This window comes from Corvus cornix, chromosome 1, assembly GCF_000738735.6.
Source record: "Corvus cornix cornix isolate S_Up_H32 chromosome 1, ASM73873v5, whole genome shotgun sequence".
Taxonomy (NCBI): domain Eukaryota; kingdom Metazoa; phylum Chordata; class Aves; order Passeriformes; family Corvidae; genus Corvus; species Corvus cornix.
The window spans coordinates 78,371,501-78,388,389 of record NC_046332.1 but is presented as its reverse complement, the minus strand read 5'-3'; the positions used below and the strand labels follow the sequence as shown (position 1 = coordinate 78,388,389).

Below are 16,889 nucleotides of genomic sequence, written 5' to 3'. Positions count from 1 at the left end.
GTATATATAGGACATGGCCTTCCTTCCTCTAGTTGCTCTATTTTAGTTCTGTAACATTGTTTCTCAGAAGGCCTTCCTCTTACAAGAGTTTTTTCTTTTCTTCTCTCAGAGTGCTCTTCCTGCCTTTATGTACCCTTAAAGCATTAAATCCCCTCTGCTCAATCAGATCAGCAACAGCTAAATATGCTCCTAGACCACAAAAAAAAAAAAAAAAAAAAAAAATTAGCATTCCTGCCCTTTCCTTTGTTTCCTTCCTTGCTCTCCAGAGGAGACCCGACCAGCCCAGACACCACAGGGGGCAGTACAATTGCACACTTAAAAAAGCATTTGAAGAATCATGAGATTTGAAACACCAGCTTGAGAAATGTTCTAGTCCCTTCTATACTAGAGTACATTTTTCCCTGTCAAGAGGTGAAATAGCCAGAAGCCATCACCTGTTTTCAAGACACAGATTCCACTGTTAATGAATTTGAATTTAAAAAAATGTGTCTACATTTCCCATACTGTATAAAACATTTGCTTAACATTCATGAGGTTTTGATCAAAGGATTCTGTGTAAGTCTCATGTTAGTCAAACAGCACAGTGTAGTAAAAAGAAGAACTGGTTTGGAGAGTAAGCCTAAGGAGAAAGAAGGATCTCAGATCTTCTACTGACACCACTGCACTACCTTGCAGTCTTGGGAAATCACATCATGTACTTCCCCACCTATAATTTCCTGTAACTCAGAATTATGTTGAGTTTTAATTAACAAACTTTGAATTTCTCACAGTCTACTAAGCTCTAGAGTTCAGCAAGAACACTGCACTAACATTGCTTTACCTGTTTTTATTACTTAGAGATGGAGAAAGTAATGCTGCCGCAAGTCATTCACACTGAATGGGTAAAAATACTAACAGGACTATGACACATTCCTTTGAAGCACTGTAAATCATACAGAATAATGAATATCAAATATAAAATCTACAATAAACATGAATTTACCTTTAATCCAGTGTGCCTGAAGACTGAAATAAATGTACCTTTCCAGCAGTGCCCTGAGTTTCAGTACTGAGCTGCCTATTCCAGTTTGGTTTTGCACCCTCCCTGTCCTGTGCTCTGTCACCTAACACTACAGACAGACTTGTCTATTTCCTTGCCTTAAGCTTACAATACAGTTTGCATTAACATACACAGAATTCATTATTTTCAATAAGAACTGCAGCTTCCTTACAAATATAACTATCTAGTTTTGAAGGTTTACTGCAGCAGGAACTATGGGACTGGCAATGTGGCCAATCTCATAAAGGTAAGGAAAAACTGGGAAGTGCAGCTAACATCTTAAATCCACAGAAGATGGAGATCAAGGCTATGGATTTACAGTATGGATGGTGACTGTGCAAAGACCTTCAGACAACCTTAACTATCACAGCAGAAATACATGAAGATCTGTTTTAAATTGAGCCAAATCAAGCACCAAATAATGTCTTAACATTAAGTAAATATTGCAAATTCCAGCTATAAAAATGCACAGAAGGAAATTTCCAGACCAATATTCCTTCTTGCCTCACAGAAATTAGTTTGCAGACCTCCTCTTCATAATTTTATGATCATTTCTGTACTGCAGTGGTTTTACACTGTGCTACTACACCTGCCTGTGAGAAATCAGGAAGATTTCACAGGAAGATATCCAATCTGATTAATTTATGTAAGTGATGCTTCTAAACCATCTGAGAGTCCCTCCTGGGGAATCAGCAAACCATATCTAAGCATTTCACATTATACTTGACTCTCAGCATCAGCACCCAACAGCACAGAGGAGCTCACACCAATCTGCTCACTCTCCACAGGCACCTTGCCTCAGATAACAGAGCTCTCTAGAGTGGTCCAAAACAATAAGCACTGGGGATGCTCAAGGGTCTACTATGCAAGCTCCTTTCCTGAGCAGCACTTTCAGTGACAAGTGTGTGCCAGTCGAATCCATTTAGTGAAGTCCACGCAGTTCTTCTGTGATTCCAGTTTGCAGTTTGTTATAAAAAGAATTAAGTTTAACACTACATGGTTTGGGGGCTGGGACTTAACATGACCTGGGACAAGGTAAGGAGGATGCATTAAACCTCTTACATCCAAAGCCAGATTTCACAACTGACAGACTTGGGATATCTTGCACTGAGATTATCTCAGGCAACGTTTTTTTGGTCCTGATCTTTGATGATGGGGAGCAGCCAGTGCAGCTGTACTGCTAGAGAATGAGAAGCACTGAAAAATTCTAGACTATGATTCACAAAAATACTGTGCACAATTGGGGGCCCAGCCCTTACCTCTGTCGCAACTTCTTCTTCAAAATGTCATCAGGAAAAAGACTTGACAAAAGCACTGCTTCTTTAATTATTTGACTAGAAGGGTGACAAGACAAACCTAAGAAAGGCCTATAAAACTTTCTTCCTCCTTTAATCCTATGCTGTAATTTTTTAACTGTAGGAGAATTCTGAAGTTTCCTTTGGTTTAGCAGCGCAGACTGGGTGAATCAGTTGATTTTAAGTTCTTTGTTACTGCCTGATAGGAAACAAACATACCAAGGAAATAATTTTACTGGTCTCTCATAAATCACTACTGGAAGTGGATTAGGAGAACACTGGTGATGTTGGAACTTCCGTTACAGGAAGACAACAAACTCGTCACAAGTTTAGGTGACCAAAGAATGAGATTTAAGGATGGACTGGACTAAAGGAATGGGAAAATAGCAGCCCTTCATTACAGAAAAGGTTTTAAGGAAATGCCATATTGATGATTTCATCTTGGATAGCTGCCAAGGCTTTACATACAGAAGCTGTGCCTTTCTAGGTCACATCCTTGATTTTTTTTTTTAATTTGGGTTGTTATTTTTTTTCTTTTAATGGTGCCTGGGACAATTCTGGGACAAGAAAGAAGTATCCTCCTTTCCTACAGAATAAGGAAGAAATATCTAGAGCTAGCAAATGTCTTTGATTGTACAGCATGCTAAACCCCTAGTTATTGCCATTTCTTTTCACATAATCTCCTCCCTCTCTGTTTTGAAAAACAGCTCAGCCTGTTTCCCACGTACACACCCGCCATGGCATATTTTGCAGAAGCACTTCTTATCCAAAGTTTGACAAATAAAAGTGTTGTATTATGGACAATTAACAAATATCCAGTTATGTAGCTTTCAGATATGTATATATTTTCATTAGACTAATTTCAAAAGAAATGAAAGAAAATGCTTTATAAAAATCCTCTTGAAAGTGATGCATGTGGCTAAGATATTTTGATAATGTTATCTCCTGTAGATGGTTAATGCCAACTTGTCATCTGCACAAACAGGAAGCACCTCCTGATATATGTCCTGTTCACCTTTTTTTGACACAACAACCGCAGCGAAAAAAAAGAAAAAGGAAATTGCTTTGCATTTCACCTTTGTGAAGAAAGTAACATTTGTAAAATATTCCATTCTGTATAGAAGCCTTTACTTGATAAAGACATAAATATTGTCTTACTTTTTTTCATATAAAGCTTCATTAAAAAATATACTGGAAACAAGAAACATCAACTTGCTTTTCTGGTATAGATTTTTCAACAATGTATTGACTCCAAAGTTCACATACTGATGATATAAACAAAACAAAAAAAAAAGCATACCCTTGGATGACATGATATCTGCTGCTCAACACATTGCATAAGAGATTAAAATGGTGAAATTTCCAGTACACTTACTCAAAGTCAAGCCTGCCTCTTTTTGTGAGGATAAAACTCTTCTGTTTTTTGGTTGTTTGGGAAGAATTTTTTTTGTTTTGTTTTCCTTTTACTTTAATAACTTCCCTCTTTTGAAAGGGGGTAGAAACATAACAGTATTAGTGTTCTAAGCACTGTTCCTAATGACGGAAAGAATTTTTCACCAAGTAAAGCACTCCAGCAATTTCTAATGATATTCTAATTTCTCTGGAAATTTATCCTACAGACAAGTCTATTCAGCCAAAAGGCTCTGTCTCCAGCTCTTATTTTCTCCATCCTGAACTTTGATGCCTGCATTGTCCCTGAGGAGCTCATGTGTCACAGAAGTTCAGAAATCCACATGTGGTCTTTTCTGAAGCTTGATCAGTATTTCCTTTGAAATCTAGAAGGAACACCTTAATCTGGCTCCTGAAGCTGCCTGAGAGACAATGGAAGGGATTTCAGCACTGGCATGACACTGGGGGTGTCCAGTGTTCCAAATGCTGAAGGCAGGTCCACCAGCATGAACATGGAGTCTGTACTTGAAGAAATAATTTCAGCTCTGTTTTAGACATTTTGCACAAAACAGTTCTAATTCTTATCACATGGCTCTTTGGATGTGGACTAGTGACACTGAACTGGTATTAAAGCATGATGATTAGACAGATAATTCTTCACTCACCTCCTGTGCAAAAACCTTTTCAAAGAGTAATAAGGAATAAGGAGAGAATGAAACCAAAGTGAGACATCAGAATTCTAAAATTGTTTTGATTTCACAAGCTGAAATAACAAACTCTGGGCACAGAGGAAACTCAAACCCAAATTCTTCAAAATACTACATAAACACATACCTGACTATATAAAAGGCTAGTCTGTGATGACATAGGGAAACAGATCAGCATTCCATTTTGGGATGTAAAGGTTCCAGTTGTCTTGGGCTGCAAATAGGAGTAGCTTCCATTTGTTGACATCTCAAAGTCAATATACAAGGTGTCATATGCAGCACTTTGCACCTATAGTGCCTCTTAAGGTATCTGTCCTGATTTCAGCTGGGATAGAGTTAATTTCTTCTCAGTAGTTGGTAGTGCTGTGTTTTGGATTCAGTATAATGTTGGTAACACACTGACATTTTGGGGTTTGCTAAGCTGTATGTATCTTAAGTCAAGGACTATTTTTTGTGTGTCTCATGCTCTGCCAGTGACGATGCAAACAAAAAAAAGCTGGAAGGTTGCATAGCTGGGACAGGTGACCTGAACTGAACAAAAGGACATTCCACACCATAGAACACCATGCCCAATATCTAAACTGTGGGAGTTAACCAAAAGGCCAGTCCAGGTTGGGGAATGGGGTCTGGCCTCTGTCAGCTGGTGGTGAGTAACTGTATTGTGCATCACTTGTTTGGTTTGTATTTCTTTTTATTATTATTATTACTACTACTACTATTACTATTGTTACTACTACTACTACTATATTTTACTTCTTTTCAATTATTACACTGCTCTTATCTCAACCTAGTTTTGATTCTCCTCGCCACTCCACCAGGGTGGCAGGGGGAGGTGAGTGGCTGTTTGGTGCTTAGTTGCTGGCTGGGCTTAAGCCACCACAGCAGCACATTAAGGAACAAGGGGTGGAACCAGCTTGCAGTTGTTACGTGCGAGTATCAGAGTTCAAACCAGAAAACCTGAATGTTAAGTAGGACCACGTACTATCTGAACCACAGGCTTCTTTTTTACTACATACTGCAGAAAATGACACTCTAGAAGAACAAATGGTCCATCAAGACTCTCTGAGTGCACATTGCAAGGACAACAGAAGCCCTGGTACCCAATAATCAAAAAAAAAAGATGCCCCCAAAACAGATGCCTTATTTGCCCCATGTTTATTAGAAATGAAGGGACAGGTACACCTAAAAAAACCCTGCCTTCTGTAAACAGAACTTGATCCAACAACAGTGAATTAAATATTCTGGAAATGCCTGCGGAAGTTTGTATGCCATGAGCTTTTTTATAAGAAATTGCCTCAAGTTAAATTGCCAGAGGAAGGCAATATAGACCAATCTCATAGGAGAATAAACATACTCTATTTCTCAAACAAATTATTTGCTTTGAAATAAAACAGTGTTTTGCTCTAGAAAGTTGTCCAACCACTGCTTCTCTAGGGAAGCTGATTACAAATATTAATCCAAATTCATAGGCTATAGCTCAAAAGTTGACTCAGAAAGAAAGATAATTTCATAATTCCAGTCCAAGAGAAAAAAGGATTGTTCAATATATGAGCAGGGTGCTACTAATGAGTAGGAGATAAAGTCAATCTTGTGATTGAGACAGCTGGCTGTTAATGAGACACACTCAGCTTATTCTACTTGCACTAGTGTCTGTTAGCTCTGCTGTCTGTCAGCTCGTGGAATGGCCAACTTCCATAAAAAAAGACAGAAACCTGAAGTTTCTGTGGTAGTCTGTAGAGGAAATAGTCATAAACTGCTCATTACCTGGATCAGGACTCTGGAAATTCAATGTTTTTAATTTCACACCTAGAATCCATGGAAAAAGTTATACAGCAAAATAATCCAGAATAGCAGTGGGTTATCGGTTGCTGCAAATACATTATTAACATGGAACAGTTAAAAACCAGAGTTTCGGCATGCCAACATCAGTAGCATATGCAGTTTTTACACCAAATAAATGCTTGAAATAAATCCAAGTTTATTTTCAACACAAAGAAAATAGTATTAAACAATTACAGAGAATAATCAAGGCTTGAAAATGTCAGCAGAGTGCAAAAAAAGCAAAGGATGAGCTCAAGACACAGGTCTGAAGGAAAATATTGTTTTCTCTATAAAAATGGAAGCTGTCTGTTATTTCAAAATATGTCAACATGTGTACACTGGCATGCAGAGGAAAGGAAGAGTGATGGAATACTGAGTCTAAATTTAGCCACAGTGATTATTGCTGCAGCATACAAGCTTCATTCATGGACTGAAATGAATCTGTAAATCACTTACTGCTTAATACAATTCTTTACAAATATGATATCAAATCCTGTGCACACACATCCCATGAGTCTGGGCACAAAAGCTTTTTTATCCTATTGGTACCCTACGTATCATTGTCTTTGGGGTTTATGGAAGTGTTGCTAAAGGCAGCTTCTATTCAAATGTGTCAGAAAACCCCAAAGAAGCCTTAGGTAACACAGACTGATTGGAATGGAAACGTAATTAGAGAAAAAGACTGTGTGACACTCAGTTGAAAGTCTCACTCATTTATTCAGGTAAGCCAGTCTGGTAGTTTCCTTCCTGACAATGATACATACATTTGTGGAACAAAATGGAATAGCTGCTTCCATCCAAAGTCCTGGCTGTGAGAGCAAGGGTTTTCATGGACTTGGCAATGTATAAAGGTTGCAGAAGGTCTTCACGGTTCAAAATACCTGTTTGAAGGACTTCTTGTTGGTACTTAGACTTGTGAAGTTATTCAAGAAGACTTCATTGAAGTGCCACCTCATTGAAATGCCAGTAGGAGAGCTAAAGAATATGCCTGAGTCTGGTTCTTCACTTTGAGAAAGCAGAATTGAACTGTCTGGAAGCATATTCACTGGGGGATTTTTTTTCTACCATCATGAATGAGGATAACATTCCTGAGGAAGAATTCTTGAGCCAGGAAAATCTTTGCTCCACTAATCTATTATTTTTCCAAGGTCAGGAGTTTATTGCTTAGATATAACCAGAAGGTAAATTACCAATCTAGTCTCACAGTCCTTAGTTGATAAAAGATGAAACTTGCAAATCGCTCAGGATATGAGGCTCCCCATAACAATAAAGACACTCAGTGTGCCTCCCCACAGAACATGTCTCCAGTGTCCCAGGAGAAAGACATCTAATAAATGAACAATTAGAGGAAGTCCCTTTGTTATAGGAGACAAGTCTTTTCAAGCAGCAGAATCTCCTATATGATGAAGATGAGATATACATATGAGATACCATGTGGTATGAATCTAAGGAGAGTCTGGCCTCAGTGAAAATTAGCGGCAGCTGGAAGAGAAGAACAAAAAGACAGGAAGGAAAAGAAAACATAAGCTTTAAGTGGACTATAGGGTAGAAAGAGAGCTAGTGAAATGAAGATTTTCATATGTGGCTGTAGGTTTGCTGCAGTCTGGAGCAACCTGGCGAAGCTCTTCCCTGACCCAAGACACTTAAGAGAAGCCAAGAAGAAGGCAATACCATGTCTTTAATATGCTCAGCAAAAATGCTCTGGGGAGAAAAACCCCATTTTTTCAAGATGAAGGGACTGACGTTGATACACCATCCATCCCAAATGGGCACAGGTAGGAGTGCTCAAAGAAGTTGTATTTAGTGCCAACAGAAGGCACTTCTACCACCTTCCACATAACTGTAGTGACATCAGTGTAGCCAATACCACCTAGGCACGGAATCTTCCCTATCTATTCGCAATTTGGGTATCTGCCAGCCTCCCTCCAAGATTCTCAATGGGAAGTGAAAGTCAAGTTGACTCCTTGATACCCACACTGGTGCACAGATGCAGCAGTTGCTTCCCTTTTCCCATCAGGGTTTTATTTGGGTTACAGAAAGATAAACTTTAGAAAAATGCTGGGAAATGAAAGAGACCTAGAAATAGAAACATCAGGAGAGGAAGACCAAAATTTTTATCAATATTTCAGTGTCAAAAGGATAAAATATCAAATGATTACTGGTGGTAAGACATGGCGGGAGAGAACTTCCCCCAAAGTGAAGAAGCATTTTGTATAGGAGCAAATACAAAGTATAGGAAACAAGAGAGGTGAAGGTAAAGAGGTGACAAAAACGTGGGAGGAAAATGGCATAGTGGGGAATGAAAATGTGACAGTGTGAAGGGAAACAGGAGATCAGATAATGGGAAAAAAAGAAAAACAGGACAAACTATTTACAAAGTAGGACACACAAAAGAGTGTGAAAGAAAAGAACTAAGAAAGTGAAGTTTTAAAAGCAGTAACAAAATGGCAAGCTAGTATTTTTTTAGAGAATGAATACATACGGCACACATTTTATTCCACTGCCTTTAAAGGTGAATGTAGGTGATGCTAAGTAATTCATTTGGGACAAGATCATAATTTCTCAGCAATATCCACAGGAGAAAACAAAGAACACAGTAAGATCTAGAAAGTTTTCTAGATGAACACTATGACGTGTTTAAGGGCTGTATCCACAGCAGCTAGAAACCAACACAAAAACCAGTCACCATTTAACCACACTCCCCTGAGAAACTATCAATGTCACAGTTTCTAGCAACATATTCAGACACAGTGCCACTGAGTATTTGAGAGCTAAAATGAAGTACATCAAGTAATGAACTTGGTGGGTTTATTTTCAAATTCTACCACACACTCAATCTACTCATCGAAGTCACAGGTGTTTGACAACCCAGCACCCACACATGCAGTTCCATGCTTCAGGTTCCTCCAGACCAGAACATTTCAGCTAGAAAAAGACTGGGAAAGGTAAAGCTCAAAGAATTGACAGCGAAGAAATTCTGGGGTGATTGTTCCTTGCTTTTTGGTATTTTGTAGAAAGCATCCAAAGTGAACTCTGCTTTGGATAAAAAGGCTTAGTGAACAGCAGGAAAAAAAAATTATTTACATATCAGTATCACAGAGGTACACTATAAACAACTTCTGAGAAAGGCTTTTCCCCCAGTTTTTCCCCCCTTTTGGTTTATTTATTTATTTTTTTAATTTAAATTTTTTTATGTTGGTTTGCATAATCTGTCAGGCTCACATTCTTCAGAATTTCTTGTGAAGACTCAAAGAATAAACTTACTACAAAAAGCATCTATTTAAGAGAGGGGCCTCCCTTATGGGAGTTTGCCAACATTGCACAGACAATGGAGCCCCATTAAAAGCACTGATCTTCTCCTTCCATAATGCTACCAACATCCAGGGAAACTGCATTGTCTCATTTCTCAAACAGATGAACTGAAGAGTAAAGGAGTGGGAGGAATGAGCAGAGCACCTTCTCAAGAGGCAGCTGAACAAAATCGTTGCACTATGGCATACAGAGGAAAGTTAAAGTTCACTTCCCTCACCAAGCAAAGTGGAAAGTGTGAGAGAAAGTGTTAGTTTATCTCACCCATGGCACACTACGTACAGACAGCATACTGGGACTTCAGAAATCCACACATTTACCCAGAATATAATTCAAAGCCCTATCTGATGACTGACGTACTTCACAACTTTTATTATTTGAATTCCACAAAAAAACTGTCTAAGAAACTGATCTGTACTCTTTATCACCTTTCCTCCCACAGGTAAAATTATCATCTAAATTCGTTTCATCTGTAGCATGATCCGTTCCGCTCCACTGTCTTCAAATTACACCTTGCCAAATCTCTAAAGGCAAAAGAATTGCCCAAGTATAGCAATCCAGAAAATGGTTTTCAACTTTTCCAATATTATTTTGAGACAGAAAACAGTCTGCTTTTCATTTTTACCACTACACAGCAACATTTGCGAGTGATGCTTTTTCTGATTTAGTTGATGACCAGTAAATTCTGTGAGTGAGTCATTAAGAAACACCAGGTGGGTGAAAAACTTTCATGACATACCTTTTCTGAAGAGCCTCTATGAAACACTCATACATTGATCCTATTGCCTTCTGATTGCTGGTTTCACAGATTAGCACTACTAGTCAAATAAATGCTGTGCTCAAGTTAAAAGCTGAACATAAAGGTAACTTGAAAGTGTTTCAGCAACTTGTAAAGGGAAGCATCTTACTGATGTTCAAACCCCTCCAACCTTTTTAAAGAATTCTATTTGAAGTCAAACATGAAAAGACATTTTTCCACTTTCACTGTTCATAGCCTAGGGAAAGGACACGATGAGAGGAAAATGTTATCAACCGTTCTTTTATCATTTACAGTTCTGAACTTATTTACCACTTTTTGTAATTAAAGATATATTAGAAAGACTGTCCCTCGTAACTGGAAACGGCTTCCTTGTCACATCTGAAGAAACCTGACTTCATTCTTCCCAGATACTTGTAGCCCAACATACACTTCAAATTCATTTGCTATTACAATGGCAACATTCAAGAATTGAGTAATTTCTAGTTCAGTTCTTATGTTAAAACTGATTCGCATTTTAATAGGAACAGAGAAAAGTAGTTTAGAAGTTCCTGCTTGAGGAACAATTTCATCATATTGAAATGTTAAGGAAACAAGAAAACCAGAATGATGTTATCAGGGACTGGAGACAAAGATTCATACTCCAGTTGCAGGTCAAAGCTTTATGCCATCACACCTCTAATTCTGGTAATGCATTAAGGGTAACACAGCTATACCTGTTCACACTACACTATCCCAAACACAAGAAGAACTCATGTATCAGTACAGAGCTGTGTTTCAGGCAAAGAAAACTCACTGAAGACTTGAAATTGCTAGGCTGTAAATAAATTATGAGCAATACAAGTTCTCACATGGCAAGGTAAGGCCCGTGCTGTCTGCTAGTAACATATACACCTAAGTAACACATCTAAGATACAGGATTTGAGACACCACCTGCCTTGTTTTACTGCCCTGCAACACGAAGTCTGAGAATATCTGCATTTGTTGGTTTGTATAAAACAGAGAAAATAAAGACTCTTCTGTTCAATAAGGAAATAAACCAAGAGCATTAAACGTGGCAAACAGCAAGTCCCTTGTGGTTTACCTCTGCAGGTTAGAGAATTTAATTTCTGCCCTTAAGAAACAACCTATACACCTACAAATACAGGAATTCCATAAAAAATTTTCAACCTCTCTGAAAATGATGCTAACCAGACAGATACTCAGAAGAGTCAGGAGCATTTTGATTTCCTAACTTTACACAATGTCTTTCATTAAAGACCACCAAGAAGCAATCACTTTACCCTTCAGCCGCATTTTTGGTGACAGAACGCCAGGAGTACGATATCCCCACGAAATTGTCTGACATTCTGCTCACATCTTGTGAAGCAGTTTTAACATATAAAGCTATATAAACCACTTAAACAGCTATCAGCAGTACAACAGTGTATGAAAGATGAAGAAAGATTTTAAAATACATTCTTTTTAAGAAACAGGAACAATGCAACATCTATGAACCAAAGAAGTATATTTCTTATAACAATATAATCCTTAAAGAATGTATAGCAATACCTGCTGCTGTCTTTGCCGCCTCATTTGGGCAACCTGAGACATCATGATTTGACGATCCAGTAACTCCATCCTCTGCTGCCTCTGGATGTCAACTGTTGCTCCCATTCCCACTCGAACTTCATTTGTTGGTTCCGAAGATGAGAAGACTGGTTCAAGAGTCCAAGAAAATATCTTTGCTACCCATCTGGGTACACAAAGAATTTGATGAACTTTTAAGATACTGCTATTGTAGCAAATCCCAGAAAGCTGAAATCAAAAATGAAATGTTAAAAAAACCCTGAAAACCAAAGAACTTAAATACACCACATTTACTTTGAATTTGGCTGCAGGTAACAGTTGGTCTTTCTGGTTTTTAAAGCACTTTTACTGTATTTACTCACTGTTCTCAGTCAAGAATCAGAGAACGAACAGGGGATTTCTTTACTTCCCTACAACTACAAACTATTGCTTTTTAAAATCTGTGTGGTACATTGCCTGTGACTCATAAAGTTGCATGGGGTTTTTTGTTTGTTTCAGAATTTGAGCCCAAGCCAAGTGACCCTTTCTAAAACTGGTCAAAATTCAAATAAAATTTTAATTTCTAGTAAAAGAGCTGGTCAGGGTATGCTGCATGCTGACCTGAGAAGATTAAGACTGCTCTTGAGGATGCTGAAGTACTGTAAACACTTCTTCAAAAAAACCCAAACCCCCTTAAGGCTTCTGTCCCCATCACCCGAGTCTCTCCTTCTAGTAAAAATAAAAGTAAACAAGCAGAATTGAAGTTAAATCTAAGACTATGCACAGACTTATTCCAAAAGGAGCCCATCTACCTTACAGGAGGAAAAAAAAATGTTTAAAAAACAATTCATTAAAAACTGTGATACTGAAAAAGCCAGTTTTTGTGAGGCACTTCTCCTACCCATTAGAAAAAATCCCATTTGCTGTGTTTGTGCTTGCCTTGAGGCTTGATTTCATTTCAGATTTAGCAGGAGAAAGAGAAATTCATGTGCCCCATAAATGGATTTACAGTCATCACTCAGCCATTATTTTGAATGTCATTGTGAAGCCGCAGCACTTGAGCCCAAAGAGGTTCCATTTGCATTCTGCTTTATGCCACATTTCAGCATTTGTGACCCTTTATTGTCTGTTATGCCACAAAAATTATGCTGCGACAGCACAGTGAAATGAACAGGAAGAGATCTGAACCTCAAAAATCTGTAAACATACCCCAGAAATGCAATTTTGCTAAAATCAATGTAGAAACTCTGCATCCGAAGTATTTATTTATTTGGGGCTATTTGTTGTATCTCACTGACATTTGTATAAACACACTAAATGCATTGATGAGTATACCGGAGAGACAGTATAGGAAAAAGCAGCATTCTTTGGGAGAGGGGGTATTTTTCATATTATTTAAAAGGTTAAATATCCAATGAGGTAGTGAGACTTTTAGCAAAACCACATTCTACTTTGGGAAACAATGATTTTGTTTTATTATACTTTCATTTTATGACGCAGGGGTGAATGTAACACCAAGCACAGGCCATTCTAAAATGAGAAAGAACAGCTTTAAACTACCCTTACCCTCTTCAGTCTTTCAGCCATGCTTTGAGAAAGGAGGTAAATGCTATGAGGGCCATAATCACATCAGAGTGAAGGCTGCCTTTAACAAAAATTTTCGGTATTCAAAGGAAGGTCCTAACTGGACAGGGCACTGTCACAGAAGCTTTTTCATGACCTCAGATAGTCTTTCCTCAGCTCTAGTGAAACTGTTCCAGATGACTGTAAATTCATGACTAAAACCTGTGCACATCAACTGGAAACTAAGATATAGCTATAATTGCCAAAGGATAAGAGGAAGAAAATTCATACCACTCCTGCAATTCACCTGCTTTTGGTATGTAGTACTTGAGGTATCTGCCTAGCAAGAAGGTCTCTCAGAAGCTAACGCCCTGGTCCTGAGCGAGTGACGTAGATAGACTCCTCACTCAAGAAAACCTACATTGTACAGTAACTGAGAAAGCAGTTTTTTGGGGAGCGAGAACCACACTGCAAATATTACAGATACATTTAATCTGATGTTTTCTTCAACGCAAAACGCTCGAGCAGCACCAGAGCCTATAAGTTCTCTTCCTTCCTCCCACCTTGTTAGGTGTAGGGAGCATCATTACGCTGTGGAGCCATGAGCCCTCTTTCGTTCCAGGGATTCTGCACACCTAATTGTACAGGTGTTAACAGGGTAAGAAGTCCCACTCAAAATACTTTGTCCAACATCACACCAGCATTCCCTCACTGCTTTCAAATGTCCCTCCTAGATACTCATCTCCGCTCTCTCTTACCACCTTTGAAAAGGTCTACTGTTTACAAAAATCTTGAACAGGTTCAAAAAGTCACAAGAACAAAACAAAGCAAGTGGTGATAGGAAAATCCGCATCTCCCTGAATATATGACAAATCTTGACACATGTCTGAACATATTAACCACAAACACAATCATTCTTTTATCAACTCATGATAGAAAATTGAGCAATGAGATAACAGCAGCATATCTTTGGTGTCAGTACTTTGGAACTTGTTTGTCTCAGAAGGGAAGGTGTACTGCAAGCACCAATTAGCAGCTGCATCAGTAAAAGCATTCTTGCATTTTCCTTAGCTGAGATGGCTAGTCATAGAATCATTTAGGTTGGAAAAGAGCTTTAAGATCATCAAGTCCAGTTGTTAACCCAGCAGTGCCAAGTCCACCATGTCTTTAAGTGTCACATCTACATGTCTTTTAAAGACCTATAGAGATGGTGAGTTAACCTCTTTTTGCCCTAGGCAGCCTATTCCAGTGCTTGACCAAGTTTGGTGAGTAATTTTTCCTAATACTCAACCTAAACCTGCCCCTGTCTCAACTTAAAGGACATTTCCATTTATCTTACTTGGAAAAAGAGACTGACCCCCACCTCATTAAAACCTCCTTTTAGGCAGTTATATTTATATATATCCTTTTAGCAAGTCATCCCAGAGCATTTAATAGGAAGAAAAGGCTTTATATAGCTAGAAGTTTACTGACATGCTAAAACGAAGAGATATTATATGGAAGTATAAGAAACTTTGAAACGCTGTGGTCACTTAAAACAAATTTTCAGTAAGTTTCACCTAGTGAGGACAAGATAGCTATTTCTATATTTCCAATAAACCCAGAATGGAGATATTTGTAGTTAAAATAGGTCTTGTGATTCAGACTGGCTCAGTGTCATACTCTCATCTTAATGTCAAGTATTTCCAAAGAACTTCCTCTTTAGCTGGTTCATATGCAGAACTTGATATCATTTTAAAAAACACAAGCTTTGACAAAGTATAAAGCAACTTTTTACACCATTTTTGTTACTGACATTGAGTGAATTTCTAGTGTTTAAGAAAGCAAAGCAACACTGTTTATTCAAGGAAGATAAAACGATCTCATTATATCCCAATTTCAGCACCAGACATCAGATTAAAGGGCTACTTCTCCCAAACTGAGGAGCCTCTACTGTATTTTAGCCTCCAAAAGTCACCACAGAAAGACGTTGTGGTTATGTTCACACTGTTAGAATGGAGAATTTGTGGCTGGCAACATAAGGTTCATCTTATACCTTATATGGTTTTCTGTTAGTCACAGCATCATCCACCATATTGCATGTGGCATAGTGCTAAGCAGAGGAAATGGAGAATGCTGGAAACTCTCTGGCACACTGCAGAAAAAAAGTGTGCTTATATATTTTCACTTTCTTAACACCTTGGCTTACTATTGGTTCTTCATATGAAGTTTCCTAACCTCCTCCTGCCCCCATAGAAAGCCTAACTTCCCCTCCCCTTCCCTCATGTCCTTCCAAAGTTGTACACTTTTAAGAAAAAGGAAGTAGCTGTAGTTTCTCTGCACATAAGGTAAACCAAACATGGAAGGTCTCGAGTATTTTACATGGCAAAGAGACATATGCTCCACGAGTAGCTGGAGTAGTATTTAAAATTTAAATTCACTGTACTTGATTAACACCAAAAAAAGGAAATCAAACAGAAAAAAAGTAGACTGGTGTAGAAAATGATGTTGAAAATTATTTTGCCTAACAGAACTTGACAGCAAATACTCAATTATTTTGTTCTGAAAAACGTAAATATATTAATCATATGTACTCAAGACTTGGCTATTTTCAGATACCAACAAATGAAGAGCAAATAGTTTTCTTAAGGTGAAATGACATTTATATACCTATTTTATCTGCTTAATCCTTAGTATGTTCTGAATTCTATACAACTAGAATCAAAACATGGGCTTAAGTTTGTGTCAGAATCCTGTATTTATCTTCATTAAAGAAAGCATTTATCAAACCAAAATGGATTGTGTGAAACCCACCCAAGAAACAACTACCCAACAAATAAACCCACTACACATATATTTTCAACTTCTGTTACAATTGTAACAGATTATTCTGTTTGGGTTTCCTTTTTGGAAATTGTTGCAAATACTATAAACAGCCTTTTGCAATAGTTACTTTGAGAGAAAAATAAGATTATAATGATACTAAAATATTTCTCTTCAATTTTGTTTCCAGTTGACTGGGCTCATAAATTTTCCAGATACCTTGAAACTTTTTTCTTTAGAGTTCCTCAATGCTTCATTGGTCAGATGGAATCATTATCAGCTAAAAAACATTGTGTATGTGCAAGCACGACTGTACTGCCATTTCAGCACAGTCCTAAGCATAGGTTCCCTTGGTCTTTGCCAGCGTTCTGCAGGTGATCATTATCATGTTGTTAACCAGATCTCTTCAATTAAAAGATCAGGATTTGATTAATCTAACCCAACATAGAGATCTGTAATTTAAAAGCCTACTTATGAGCTGGTTGTTTAAAGTTGGTTTCATAGTCAATAGAGAAAAATGGGCACTCAGGATGTAACTCATCCTTTGGCAGATGTCTCCAAAGTACACACACAGCTGAATTACTCTCATGGATTCCCTCTCTGAAAAAGGGTAACATTGCTGCCAAAAAAGCAAATGTTCATAGAACAATCTAATTCCT

General features: G+C 38.0%; 1 protein-coding gene across 3 annotated transcripts in view; it reads right to left on the bottom strand.

Moving 5' to 3' along the window:
* Positions 1 to 16,889, bottom strand: part of UBAC2 (UBA domain containing 2) — an 89,578-nt gene that overhangs the window by 7,031 nt on the left and 65,658 nt on the right. For all 3 annotated transcript variants that reach the window (XM_039560474.1, XM_039560577.1, XM_019282902.3), the window contains one exon: positions 11,869 to 12,114. In XM_039560474.1, coding sequence (XP_039416408.1) covers positions 11,869 to 12,114 — 246 coding nt within the window. The remainder of the gene's footprint in view (positions 1 to 11,868; positions 12,115 to 16,889) is intronic.